The 14,141-nt window shown below is 55.4% G+C and overlaps 1 protein-coding gene across 1 annotated transcript in view; it reads right to left on the bottom strand.

The window, feature by feature from the left end:
* Nucleotides 1-1,724: 1,724 nt before the first annotated feature.
* LOC135885348 (zinc finger protein 250-like) overlaps nt 1,725-14,141 on the bottom strand; it is a 339,433-nt gene continuing 327,016 nt past the window's right edge. Inside the window, exons 8-10 of the mRNA XM_065413020.1 lie at nt 3,029-3,142; nt 2,554-2,685; nt 1,725-2,446 (exon numbers count right to left, since the gene is read on the bottom strand). Coding sequence (XP_065269092.1) covers nt 1,725-2,446; nt 2,554-2,685; nt 3,029-3,142 — 968 coding nt within the window. The remainder of the gene's footprint in view (nt 2,447-2,553; nt 2,686-3,028; nt 3,143-14,141) is intronic.

Here is a 14,141-nt window from a genome sequence, read left to right as displayed (position 1 = left end):
GGCGGTGCAGCTGGGAGTCGGGAAGCGGAGCAGGCTGGGGCCGGGTCGCTCTACTTATGGGTGAGGGCAGGCCCGACCGCTTCTGGAGTCCTCAGGGGAGTGGGGGCGGAGCAGGGGCTGGTGCCCCACACAGCTGCGCACTTTGCGTATGGGTAAGGACGGCCCTGAGAGGCTGCACCCAAGACTGAGGCTCTATTGCGCTCAGTGTCGTATTAGACACACACATCGTGAGAGGCAGCTCCTAGGGGAAGGAGCTTCAAGTCTAACTGTACAAAGCAGACGCAAGGAGGAGTGTGTGGGTGTCGGGAGTGTCTCCGTGATTAAGGCTGTGCTTGTAAACCAAGTTTTCAACTTCCAATATATGTGAAAAAACAACAACAGATTTTTCTTCCTCCAAATAACAGCACTTACACCTACAGTACAGGACAAGTAGCTCGAGTTCCCTGTAAGCTGCACAGCCGCGCAGCCACCCAGCAGCCTCCTTAGCGCCGCATGGGCCCTCAGACAACCCACCCGGGGGCCTGCCTTGGCCAGGGGAGGGGCACCCTTCCCTGAGCCCCAATCTATCCCGGCCTCCAACCTGCGCCAACCCAGCTGAGCCTGAGCTGCTCTTGCCCAGGCCTGAACCCAGCCCTGGCCTTGCCGGGGAGAGGCGCCTATCCTGTGGGCCCGGCCCTGCAGCTGATACAGGGGGGGCAGGGGGTCGCCTCCCCCCCCCCCCAAGCCTCGGTGCTGCTGCAGGGAGAGACAGCTGGGAAGAGGCCTCTCTCCCGGCCGGAGCACCCGCCTGCACCACTGGAAATCCCCACCCAGGCCTGGGACACTTTCATCTCCAGCTCTAATGAGTTGGATACAGGATCAAATTGATCCTAAGTGCAGAGACTCTCTGGGAGTGGGAGGGGGGGCAAAATACAGGTGGATAAACTCCACTGTGCCTCAGACACAGGCCAGCGCTGCTGGAGTCAGCAGATATAGTGACGGTGATGGGGAAGGAGGGAATCCCTCCGACTCGCCCCATTGCCTTCCGGCCTCGCAGAGGCTGAAATGATCCATCTGTCCCACTCCTGCTCCTCCTTGTTACATGGAAATGTATTTTAAATAAGGAAAATGGTAAAAAACTAAATACCTGCTGCCCAGCACCACCTGGACCAGCGTGAGCACAACTGGGAAGGAGACATTTTGTCAGCAAAGCGGGGACTTGGTGACTAACAATCGCTCTGCTACTGGGGTGACAATATAAACGTGATGCTCAGGGATTGTCCAGACCAGGAAAATGGGTGTCCATTAGGACAGGCCAAAGGGGAAGATGCCAGTTAACCCCAACCCCTGTGCCCGGGCTATGTCAGCACTGCAAACAGAGCGGTGTGTTTACATCAGGATAGCTACCTCCAGCACGCCGACACCCAGGGAAATCCTAGAGCAGAAGACAAACCCCATGTCCATTTTCACTCAGTGAGGCGACTTGTGGTCACCCCAACTTCCCCCACCTGGGGCTGATGGAAACTCCTTGCTGGAAGGACACACACTCCCATGACTCACAGGAGAAAGGAGTTGGGGGAAAGGAGCACGGGACTCACCCCAGAGAAGGGCGACCTGTAAAAGGCACAAGTGGGCAACACACGAGGGGTCTGAGAGAACAGAGGGACACAAATGGTGCAAACAAACCACAAGGTCACTATGTGGGAATTAGCAAATGTGTTTTTTAAAAAAGTCTTTTTTCTGCCCTACACAATGTTTCTACGCTGCATTGCTGTCCTGTGAACACCCTGATGTCTTGTAAGGGGTGGGCCCCGGGTGAAACTTTTCCCGCACTCACAGCATCTATAAGGTCTCTCTCCCATGTGAATTCTCTGATGTACAATGAGGTCCGAGCTCACACTGAAGCCCTTCCCGCACTCACAGCACTGATAGGGTCTCTCTCCTGTATGCCTTGCCTGATGTGTAATTAGGGTTGATTTCTGACAGAACAGTTTCCCACACTCACAGCACTCATACGGGTGCTCTCCCATGTGGATCCTCTGATGTGTATTGAGGGCTGTCTTGACACTGAATTTTTCCCTGCATTCATGGCACTCATAGGGTCTCACTCCAGTGTGGATCCTCTGATGTGTAATAAGAGCTGAACTCTGTGTGAATGTTTTTCCACACTCAGAGCACTGATGAGGTATCTTTCCCTTGTGGATATTCTGATGTCTAATAAGGTCTGAGTTGACAGTGAAACTTTTCCCGCACTCACAGCATTCGTAGGGTTTCTCTCCTGTGTGGATCCTCTGATGGTTACTAAGGGTAGAGCTCAGAGTGAAGGTTTTCTCGCACTCACTGCATTCATGGGGTCTCTCTCCTGTGTGGATTCTCTGATGTTTTAAAAGGGCTGAGTGGTTAGTGAAATGTTTTCCACACTCAGTGCATGTGTTTTTTCTCTCTGCTGTGGGTATTCTCGGCTGGGCTGTGGTTTCCAGGAGGTCCTGGTGAGTTCCCTGACAATTAATGGAGTTACCCACTTTCTCCGCTGGCTGGTTTCTCTGCTCCCTCTCGGCCTGTGCTGACTCTCACAGGCTTTGCCCTGCACACGATGCCGGGACACATTCCCTCTGGAGCCGTGCGATAATCCCCCATGTGGTGCCACTTGCTCAGAATCTTCCTGCTGAGGATTCTGCTTCTTCTCCTCACTCACCATCCCAGCACCTGCTGGGACAGAGAGAGAAACCTCAGACACAGGGATGGAAAGGGGAAAACAAACCAAAATTAGAGCTGGAGAGACAGAAAAGAAACCTAGTAGCTGGATTCTCCACAACTCTTCCCCATAGGGGAGAGAGGAGGGGAACAATTCTGCCTCCACATCCCCTCAGGGAGGGAGCTCTGCCAGGTGTCAGTCAGGATGCACAGGAAGCCATGAGCGACAGCTGCCCTGAGGATACACGGCCTCCTGGGGATATTCCTGAACCCCAAGAGCTCACAAGGCTTTTAGGGACTCCCAGCTGTTTCCTTCGGGCACTGAGAGCTTTGAGTTGGTTTAATGATCCCTCACCTGCGCAGGCACCTCTGGGGATCTCTCCTTCTTCACAGCCCTGGAGATCCGGAACCCACGGCTCCTCCCCTCGTTCCAGCTGGGAGATCACATCAGGTTTGGAAACTGGACACCCTGCTCAGGGGAAAGAAAACAAGGGAGATCAGGGAATTCATGGGACGTTTTGATTACTTTAACCCCAGCCCATTTTACAGCAGGGAAAGGCTGGGGGCAGCTCCCCAGGTGCAGGAGACTCTGCGTATGAGGGATTTAACTCTCCCCATCTCTGCTGGGAACACACACAGCCAGACACTGCTCAGCAAAGGGGCTCCTAAAACACAGAGACAGAAACTCCACGTTCCAGGAAGTTAAGGCCCCAGCCAGAGGGGAAGTTACCCTGGACCTGCTTCTTCATCCCAGAGAGAAACCCCGAGAGAATGGGGGAGTTGTAGGAGAGCTGGGACCGTTGAGCACAGGCTGGTGGGATTCAGCGCAGTGAGGAATAGGAGGGACGGGGGGTGTCACTGAATGTCGTATCTCAGGGCTTGTCTACACTTGAGACACCATGACTGGACTGCTGTAGTGGGTCAGTGTAGATACTCAGCAACGGGAAGGTTCTGCTGTCGGGGTAGGTCATCCACCTCCCCCAGAGGCAATAGCTAGTCCACAGAAGCATCATTTTCTGCATAAAAACCAACTATTCTAACTACCCTAAATTCCACAGGTGCATTCAGATGGTCTTGAAATGTGCTGGTTTCTATGGTCATTCATGGACGGGTTACTGGTCCCAGTATGGGGTGACTGGTTAAAGATGTTCCTGAGAACAGCCAGACACTGCTCAGCAAAGGGGCTCCTAAAACACAGAGACAGAAACTCCACGTTCCAGGAAGTTAAGGCCCCAGCCAGAGGGGAAGTTACCCTGGACCTGCTTCTTCATCCCAGAGAGAAACCCCGAGAGAATGGGGGAGTTGGTGTTCAACCCCACCACCCTAGGCAGCTTTTGACAAAATCATCTTGGTCTTGAAATGTTTTTTGCACACAGCTGGGGCTGAAACTGTGGTTCTAATTGTCCCTGGACTGATCACAGTCACTTGGCGTTGAGCTCTGTTAATACAGGACACCCCTGTCTTCTGCAGGAAACCAGCTCTGAAAGCCAATAGCTGCGGAATCTGGAATCTCAGAGCAGCACAAGCCAAACTGAGCAGTCGCTGACATGGAAATGCACACGTGCTGCCAGACTACGTCCCTATGAACTGCGCGAGGGTTGCCAGCAATCTGCTGGCCCAGGGAAAGGTTTGCTCAAGGGGATGAGCTGTGGCCACTGAACCTGAACGACACCCATGAACTGGAGCCTGAGCCCGAGCTCCGATAGCTTTCACACTACGTGTGTTGTGCATTTTTCTTGCATTCGGCAGAAGTTCCTCTTGGAAGCTTTGCCCTTTTATACCAAAATGTTTGTGTTAAGATTAATAGTTTAAAGTTCTCTGAACTAAAAAAACCACTTTCTTGCCCAGTCTTGCCCAGTCTTTTTGCTAGCCTAGCTCTGTGTGATGGGGGTGTGAAAAATCACACCGCTGACCAACACAGCTATGCTGGGAAAAGCTCTAGGGTAGACATACAGCTCTGAAGAACGACTAAGAAGAACACGCCACCGTTTGTGTTGTGTTCCACGCATCGGAATACCAGCATTTTCCTGCATGTGTGTCAGCTGTGGATGACTGGGAGCAGCTTGGCAGAGATGTGACTGTGATATGAAGAGAGGTGCATGTAAAACTCGGGGGCCTAGTCTGCCTCATGCCCGTGCTAAGGGCTGGAGGCTGGGTCTGTGAAGGTGCACAAGGGTGAGGTCTTGTCACCGAGATCCTGGTGACATATGTGCTAGTGATCCTCAGGGCTCAGTGAGAGCTAAGCGAAGTCTGTGACTCAGGAGGAATCCTCGGGGCGAGGGAAAGCGGTGATCTCACTTTGCAGGTCCGAGCTGGTTTGTGCGGAGTGGGATCAGTGGGTGAGTGCCGGCCAGGGGTCGGAAGTTTCTGTTTGTCACATTGAACCTAAATCCAAGTTTTGCCCTAGCAAAGAGAAGATGTCAGACTTCATGCTGTGCTGCCCCTGTGCGCTGTTCCCAGAGCGTCCTGTAGCAGGGGAGGGCAGAGCGCTAGGGTGTGTGTCACTGGCTTGTTGGGGTGTTGCTGAAACAGGGCAGAGTAGAGGTTGCATTGTGGGGATGCCATAAGCCTTAACTCTGCATTTCCCCTCCTAAGAACCTAGGGGACAGGAACCCTTACCCAGCAAGGTCACATTCTCATAGTTCTCCTGCATGACGTCTCTGTAGAGGGCTCTCTGAGCGGGGTCTAGCAGAGCCCCCTGCCCCGCGGTGAAATACACAGCCACCTCCTCGAAGCTCACCCGCCCCTGAAACAACAGGTGCCCCCCACTCAGTGCCTGCTGCCCCAGCCACAACTCCACTATTTATGGGGGAAAGGAGCCAATCAAATGGAAGCTCTGAGGGGCTCGCAGTCAGAGGCCAACCCCCAAACCACTCATAAGAACGGCCAGCCTGAGTCATACCAAAGGTCCATCTAGCCCAGTATCCTGTCTGCCGACAGTGGCCAGTGCCAGACGCCTCAGAGGGAATGAACAGAACAGGGAATCATCAAGTGATTCACCCGTCGCCTATTCCCAGTTTCTGGCAAACAGAGACTAGGGACACCATCCCTGCCCATCCCGGCTAATAGCCATCGATGGACCTGCCCTCCATGAATCTATCTAGTACCAGAGCATCCAGGAAACATCCAGGTGAGGGGACGAAGAGAGAGCCCCTGGTCTCTCCCAGCAGATCCATCACACACCTACTAGCCAGGGGCTGATACAGGAGATGGAGCCCTGGCAGGGTCCAGGGACAATTCCCTGGTAGATACCAACACCCTCCTCATTGCGAGGAGCTGGATATGAAGGGAGGGGCAGGGCCCCTAAGCTGCCCCTTTCATATTTCGCAGCTGCCGTTGGTCAGTCGGGTCAGGCTCCAGCACTGGGAGCCTGGTCAGTGTTTCCTAACCTCACCTAGGTGGGTTGTTTCCTCTCCCACAAATTAGGGCATTTCCCCTCCGAACCGCATGGCTCTGATCCTAAAATCCAGGGCACTTATTAAACAAGTCCCAGCAGGTTTGCCACACCCTGGCCTCCTCCCTTTCTCCACCCTGGGAATTTCCTGCCCCGCTCCCACCTCCAAACCAGACCCAAACCTTCCCACCCCCCTGTGTATTGCTGCCCCCTCCCTCCTGCAGCAACCCACCAGCCACCCCCCAATAACCCCTACCTGAACTGGCTCCGCTGCAGCCATTTCTCTGCCCTGTGCCAAGGGCTGGAGCGAAACGTGGGCGTCGTTCTGCAGCCTGGCAGGGCGAGAAGGGCAGTTGTGGAGGTGGGAGAACAGGCTTTAAGTACGTTCACATCACGATTCCCCAGGTTCTTTCCCTGCAGACAGACCCCGAGATTCTGCCACGCTGGGCGATACGTGACAAGGAGAGAAAAGGGGACGAACTGGAGGGAATTTCTACAGACAGGGAAAGCGCGGGCGGGGGATGAAGCTTCCCTGGGTGGGGGGAAGCTGGGACTAGCTCCCTGCCCCGCCTTTGCAGCCGGAGACTCCGCCCCCCGCTCGCCCCCTCCTGCTGCTCCCCAGGGTCTCTCCTCCACCCCCTTCCCCATAGGACAGCGGGGTGAGGGGGGAGCGGAGAGGCAGGGAGATGACTGGCAGGGAGGGGGTGGCGAGGAGGGACCCGGCAGGTGGGGGGGGGAAATGAGGAGGCATGGGCTGCGAGTTGTAGGGGCTCGTGGTGCCTGGGCACCAGGAATATTCCTGGCCTGGGGCCCGGCTCCACCAATGTTCGGGGCCGGGTCTCTCCCGCGACCCCGCCTGCCGCCCCCATGCGTCCCCCAGTCCCTCCTGCCACCCCCGCACCCTCCTTCCCCTCCCCCCCACCTGCCGCCCCTGCGCACTCCCCCCCGCCACGGCCCCCGGTCCTACCTGCCGCCCCCATGCGATTTTAAAAGGCCCGTCCCTGCGCTGCGGCTCCTGGGGGGGTGGGGGGCAGCAGCGCGCGGAGACCCCCTGGCCTACGCCGCCTAGGAGCTGCTGCCCGAGGGGGGTGCCCCAGGTAAATGCTGCATCCTCCACCCGCTCCAAGAGCCTGCACCCCACCGCCTCCCCCCACACCCCTTCCCGCCCCCAAACTCTCTCCCTGCCAACCCAAACTCCCTCCTAGGGCCTGCACCCTCTCACCCCTCCTGCACTCCACCCCTGCCCCAGCCCAGAGCCTGCATCCAGCACCCACACTCCATCCCAGAGCTGGCACCCCACACCCCCATTTCCTCCAAGAGCCTGCACGCCCACCCCCTCACCCAAACTCCCCCCCAGAGCCTGCACCCTGCACCCTTCCTGCACCCAAACTCCCTCCCAGAACCTGCACCCCTCCCCCCTCCCGCATCCAAACTCCCTCCCGGGGCCTGCGCCCCTCCCACATCCCGCACCCAAACTCCCTCCCCCCTCCTGCACTCCCACCCCTGCCCCAGCCCAGAGCGGGGAAGGGGCAGAGCAGGGGCTGGCAGAGACACGTGTTCACAGTTCCGGTCAGTGGCTCTCAGCCCCCCCGCATCTCCCCCCCCCCATCTCCCGGCTGCACAGACAGTTCAACCCCCCCCCCACTGACCTTCCCCCCCCGGCAACTCCGGCTCCCCCCTCCCCGACACTGCCCCACAGGGGACCCCCCCGGCCCCCAGCTGTGCCGGGGCCGCTCCCAGGCGCCCTTGTGCGGAGTCACTTTCCCCGGGGTCTCCCCCCGGCCCCAGGGGTTACCCCATGTCCGATCTCTGGGGCTGTCCGCCCCACTTCCCCCCCACCGCTCCCGAGCCCGCCCCCTTCCTGTGCGTCCGGCCGGGCTGCAGCCAGCGCCTGCCCCGGGAGACGGAGCGTCCCGGGCAGCGGGGCCGGGCCCAGATCTCTGGCCGGGGGGGGGGAGCGGGGGAAGGGGCATGACCCACAGCCCCCTGCACCCCCGCTCCACATTGCCATCTTCTCCCTGCCCCCCCTGTCCCCATTGCCAGCCTCTCCCTGCCCCCCATTGCCAGCCTCTGGCTGCCCCCCTTACCCCCCCCATTGCCAGGCTCTCCCTGCACCCCCCCGCCTCCCCATTGCCAGCCTCTCCCTGCCCCACTTACCCCCCCATTGCCACCCTCTCCCTGCCCCCCTGCCCCCCCATTGCCAGCCTCTGGCTGCACCCCTTACCCCCCCCCCCATTGCCAGGCTCTCCCTGCACCCCCCGCCTCCCCATTGCCACCCTCTGGCTGCAACCCCTGCCCCCCACTGCCAGCCTCTCCCTGCCCCCCTGCCCCCCATTGCCATCCTCTGGCTGCACCCCCCGCCCCCCATTGCCAGCCTCTCCCTGCATCCCCCAGCCCCCCCTGCCCCCCATTGCCAGCCTCCGGCTGCGAACACGCCCGGTGAGGGGCGTTTGAACGCTAACAACCGCCTGGTTCCTAATGTCCTGGGGAGCGTGTGGAGCAGCATCGCCCAGACAGTTCGGGAAGCCCCTTGTGTGATGTTACGTGTTCAAAACCAGGGACCCTCCATAGGCCACAATTGTGACCCAGCTCTGCCGGGCTGTCCTCTGAGAGAGGAGCCGCTCCAGATCCGGCTGGGGTCACGGGGCACTGGGGCGACGGGACAGCCCGTGTCTCTGGGACAGGCTCGTCTGGGGCTGGCTGGACCAGGGAGGAGCAGTGCAGAGGGATTGCTGCACAAGTGAGCCTGTGTCAGGCGTGTTTGTGCCCATTGCACATCCGGCACCGACCCCTGGTGCTGCTGGGTCTTGCTCAGAGACAGCGGCCTTGTCCTCCTGCCCCCAGGATCACGCACAGACAAGGCGGCTGCGCATTTTTTGTGTCATTTCCTATATTTGTACAGCTCTCAACATCCTGGGGAGCCAAACCGACACCCCCCCCCCGACTCATCCTCAGACCAAGGCCCTTTGATCCACCAGGCGCAGACCTCTGCCCCTTGAGCTTCAGCGTAACCGAGAGCAGTAGCTGTTCCCCTGCACGTGGCCCAGGCACCAGAGGGGGTGAGCTAGTGCCTCTGGGCAGTCAATACCGCCTAGACGAAAGAAAGTTTAGCCCAAACAGGGACGTTAGCTGGTTCAATGGGACATGAGGGTGACAGGGATGTTGTCGCGGGGCAATCAGGTTGGTCAGGCATGACTTGCCCTTGGTGAATCCATGTTGACTGTTCCCGATCAGCCTTCCTCTCCTCCAAGTGCTTCAAAATGGATTCCTTGAGGACCTGCTCCATCATTTTGCCAGGGACTGAGGTGAGGCGGACCGGTCTGTAGTTCCCCAGGTTCTCTTTCTTCCCTTTTTTAAAGATGGGCATTATATTTGCCTTTTTTCCAATTGTCCGGGACCTCCCCCGATCATAGAATCTCAGGGTTGGAAGGGACCTCAGGAGGTATCTAGTCTAACCCCCTGCTCAAAGCAGGACCAACACCAACTAAATCATCCCAGCCAGGGCTTTGTCAAGCCTGACCTTAAAAACCTCTAATGATGGAGATTCCACCACTTCCCTAGGGAACCCATTCCAGTGCTTCACCCCCCGCCTAGTGAAAAAGTTTTTCCTAATATCCAGCCTAAACCTCCCCCACTGCAACTTGAGACCATTGCTCTTTGTTCTGTCATCTGGTACCACTGAGAACAATCTAGATCAGGGGTAGGCAACCTATGGCACGGGTGCCGAAGGCGGCATGCGAGCTGATTTTCAGTGTCACTCACACTGCCCGGGTCCTGGCCACCGGTCTGGGGGACTCTGCATTTTAATTTAATTTTAAATGAAGCGTCTTAAACATTTTAAAAAACTTACTTACTTTACATACAACAATAGTTTAGTTATATATTATAGACTTGTAGAAAGAGACCTTCTAAAAATGTTAAAAGGTATTACTGGCACGCGAAACCTTAAATTAGAGTGAATAAATGAAGCTTCGGCACACCACTTCTGAAAGGTTGTCGACCCCTGGTCTAGATCCATCCTCTTTGGAACCCCCTTTCAGGTAGTTGAAAGCAGCTATCAAATCCCCCCTCATTCTTCTCTTCTGCAGACAATCCCAGTTCCCTCAGCCTCTCCTCATAAGTCATGTGCTCCAGCCCCCTAATCATTTTTCTTGCCCTCCGCTGGACTCATTCTTTTGGCCCAATCCTCCAATTTGTCTAGGTCCCTCTGTATCCTATCCCTACCCTCCAGCGTATCTACCACTCCTCCCAGTTTAGTGTCATCTGCAAACTTGCTGAGGGTGCAATCCATGCCATCCTCCAGAAGATATTGAACAAAACCGGCCCCAGGACTGACCCTTGGGGCACTCCACTTGATACCGGCTGCCAACTAGACATGGAGCCATGGATCACTACCCGTTGAGCCCAACGATCTAGCCAGCTTTCTATCCATCTTACAGTCCATTCATCCAGCCCATACTTCTTTAACTTGCTGGCAAGAATACTGTGGGAGACCGTATCAAAAGCTTTGCTAAAGTCAAGGAATAACACGTCCATTGCTTTCCCCTCATCCACAGAGCCAGTTATCTCATCATAGAAGGCAATTAGGTTAGTCAGGCATGACTTACCCTTGGTGAATCCATGCGGACTGTTCCTGATCACTTTTCTTTCCTGTACGTGCTTCAGAATTGATTCCTTGAGGACCTGCTCCATGATTTTTCCAGGGACTGAGGTGAGGCTGACTGGCCTGTAGTTCCCCGGATCCTCCTTCTTCCCTTTTGTAAAGATGGGCACTACATTAGCTCTTTCTCTCCGCAGCAGCCCCTGGCTGGGGGAGAGAGAGGTGCCTCTCCCTGCCGTGGCAGGTCTGGGGCTGAGTTGGGGTCTGGGGAGGGTCACCCCAATAGGCACCTACTCCGTGGATGCTGCAGGGCTGGAGCACCCAGAGAAAAATTACTCGGTGCTACTCAGAGACACCGAGACAGCCAAGCTCCCCCTGGCCCCTAGAGCTTCTCACTTGCTGGTGGCCCCGCTGACCAACTCCTGCCCCTCCCTCCCAGTGCCTCCCCCCCCACCGCGAACAGCTCCAGGAAGGAGGAGGAGGAGTGGGACAGGGAGCGTTTGGGGGAGGAGGTGGGATGGGGTGGAGCAGGGGCAGGAAGAGGCGGGGAGGGGACTTGAGGGAAAGGGAGGAATGTGAGCAGGGCCTGGGGTGGAGGGAGGTCAGGGGGGCGGCTGCAGCAGGTCCAGGGCTAGGTTGGGGTTGGGATTGGGCCTCCCTCCCCCGGCCGCAGCAGGTCCTGGCTGGGCGGGTTCCCTGAGCGGCTGCTCTACAAGTACTGCGTGCTAACCCCTGGAGCACACATTGAAGCGCTGGCCTCCTTGTCTCAAGGGTGGATTTGGAAGGAGGGAGGGGTTGAATGAACCACACAAAATCCATGTTCTAGTCCCCCAGGAAGGCAGGAACAGGTAGCCAGCCTTCAGTGATCAAGCTGGTTCCTGCCACCAGCTGTTAATGGGAAGGTGACTGGTTTAAACCACCTAGGGCTAGAACTTCTCAAGGGTGAGCTTAAGGTGTCTCTTAAGAAGAGGAGGAGGAAGTGTTTCTTCCATTCCTGTCTAGCCCCACCTGTCTCTTGTCCTCCTTCAGCCTCTCTCCTTCCCTGCTGAGGTGATGCAGAGACAAGCCCCCATCTGGGGGAGTGTGACGTTATTCATATAATCTGGGACCATATAGAACATGGTTGCAACCAAAGTCCTATAGTGGCACCAAATCTTGTATAAAGGGGGTCAAATGAGGTGTCTAAGACAAGGTTATGGATTGCTGGTTATGATTATGCTGTCTATATGTGTGTATCAATTTTGTAGTTGAAGTTATGAATATTGGCTCTGTACTGTCTGTATTTCAAACTTATGCTATGCTTCTGGGTGACACCCCAGACAAGTTTGTGTTAGCTCTGCCTAGCCTGCTGGATGGCCCATTAAGGACCATCAGCTATACAATTGACCCATTGAGAGAAGGCAAATATGCCTTGCAACTCAGCAAAGTATGCAGGGACTGGCCCATGTGACTCCAGACTCCATTTTGCTGTAATTTTCCACAGTAAGAACAAAGAGGTGTTCTTACACCTGGAAAAGACTATAAAAGGCAGATGCATTGTCTCCATCTTGTCTTCAATCCTGCTTCTTACCTCTGGAGGAACTTTGCTGCAAACTGAAGCTCTGAACAAAGGACTGATGACCCATCCCAGCTGGGGATGTATTCCAGAGACTTGATTTTGAACCTGCAGTTTACTTCATCACTGCTACAAGCCTGAACCAAGAACTTTGCCTTTACTGTATGTAATTGATTCGATTTAACCAATTCTAGCTCTCATCTATATCTTTTTCCTTTTATGAATAAACCTTTAGATTTTAGATTCTAAAGGACTGGCAACAGCATGATTTGTGGGTAAGATCTGATTTGTCTATTGACCTGGGTCTGGGGCTTGGTCCTTTGCGATCGAGAGAACCTTTTTTCTTTTACTGGGGTATTGGTTTTCATAACCATTTGTCCCCATAACGAGTGGCACTGGTGGTGATACTGGGAAACTGGAGTGTCTAAGGGAATTGCTTGTGTGACTTGTGGTTAGCCAGTGAGGTGAGACCAAAGTCCTCTTAGTCTGGCTGGTTTGGTTTGCCTTAGAGATGGAAAAACCCCAGCCTTGGTCTGTAAGTGCCCTGTTTTACGCGATTTGTCCTGAATTGGCACTCTCAGTTGGGTCCCGCCAGAACCACATCGTTACAGGGAGTCACAGAGAGGCTGTAGCCAATGGAGTGTGTGTGGGACATGGAGAGGGTTGTGACTGTGTGTGTGTGGGGAGGGGCTGTCAGGGAATGAGTGATGGAAAACAAAGGGGAAGTGAAAGTGAGGCCCCTGTCTGAGTATTATGACCCTGTGTGGCGCTGCCATTCCCCTTCCAGAACCTCCCCGACCTCATCTGTCATTGAACCCAGCATTTGTAACCTGTCCTCATCACAGATGTGCTGCGTAGCAATGCCTCAGATAGCGAGTGTCCCTCTCAGACAGCAGAAGCAGATCACAGACTCACGTAGGAGCGATGGGCAGATCCCCTGTCAGAGCCGCACTCATCTGGAAGGTGCTTCACAAAACACAACACTTCCTCTGTGTAAGAGAAACACCCTCCGCACACACACCCCTCACTGCCACCACCTTACTTTGCGCTCCGTGAGGCTGTTTGTCCTGTGGGATCTGGCTCTTTCTGGGAGGTCCACGGTCAGTCTTAAAAGAACATTTGGGGAACAGGAGTCATCCCCATGGAAATCGCTTCACTTCTTTCTCAGGGTCACATTCTTAGCCCTGGCTTTCGGTTTGGTTTTAGCCTTGCTCTCTCCTGTCTTGCTTTCCGGGGGGCTCTTGACCACCTTCTGGGGTTTGGCAGCAGTGACCTTTGCAGGGCTTTACTCTGCCTTTTTTTGTCCCTGCTGCAGCCACCACTTTCTTAGGACTATTCCTGGACATGGGCATGGTGGCCTTTCTGGGGATCCTGGCAGCTCTAGCCAGCTTCTTGGTGGCTATTTTCCTGCTCAGAGCCACTGGCTGGTTCTTGTGGCTTGTCCTGGGGCCCAGCTACTGCTGGCTGACTGTGAAGGAGCCAAGGTGCTGGTGATCTCTGCTAACTCCTGAGCCCCAACTGGATGTGGTTCTTGTTCTTCTGCACAGCATAGCTCATGGAGAACAAGGACCTGCAAATGTACATTCATATTCTATCATTGTTTGAACAAGGAGGAGTCCTGTGGCACCTTAAAGACTAACACATTGATTTGGGCATAAGCTTTCATGGGCTGGAACCCACCTTGTCAGATTTGTTAGTCTTTAAGGTGCCACAGGACTCCTCGTTGTTTTTGCTGAAACAGACTAACACGGCTCCCCCTCTGAAACTTCTTTGTTTAATGGATGAAAGCAAACTAGAGCCTCAGAGGACCGGAACTGATTTTAGACGATGGACAGGTTTGCTCGGTGTTTGTACATTTCAACAGGAAAAATGTTGATGTTTAAATTCCTTTCACATCCCCATTCAGTGGAACTCCTGAA

Source organism: Emys orbicularis, chromosome 11 (genome assembly GCF_028017835.1).
Source record: "Emys orbicularis isolate rEmyOrb1 chromosome 11, rEmyOrb1.hap1, whole genome shotgun sequence".
Taxonomy (NCBI): Eukaryota; Metazoa; Chordata; order Testudines; family Emydidae; genus Emys; species Emys orbicularis.
This window is presented reverse-complemented; position numbering and strand designations above follow the sequence as displayed.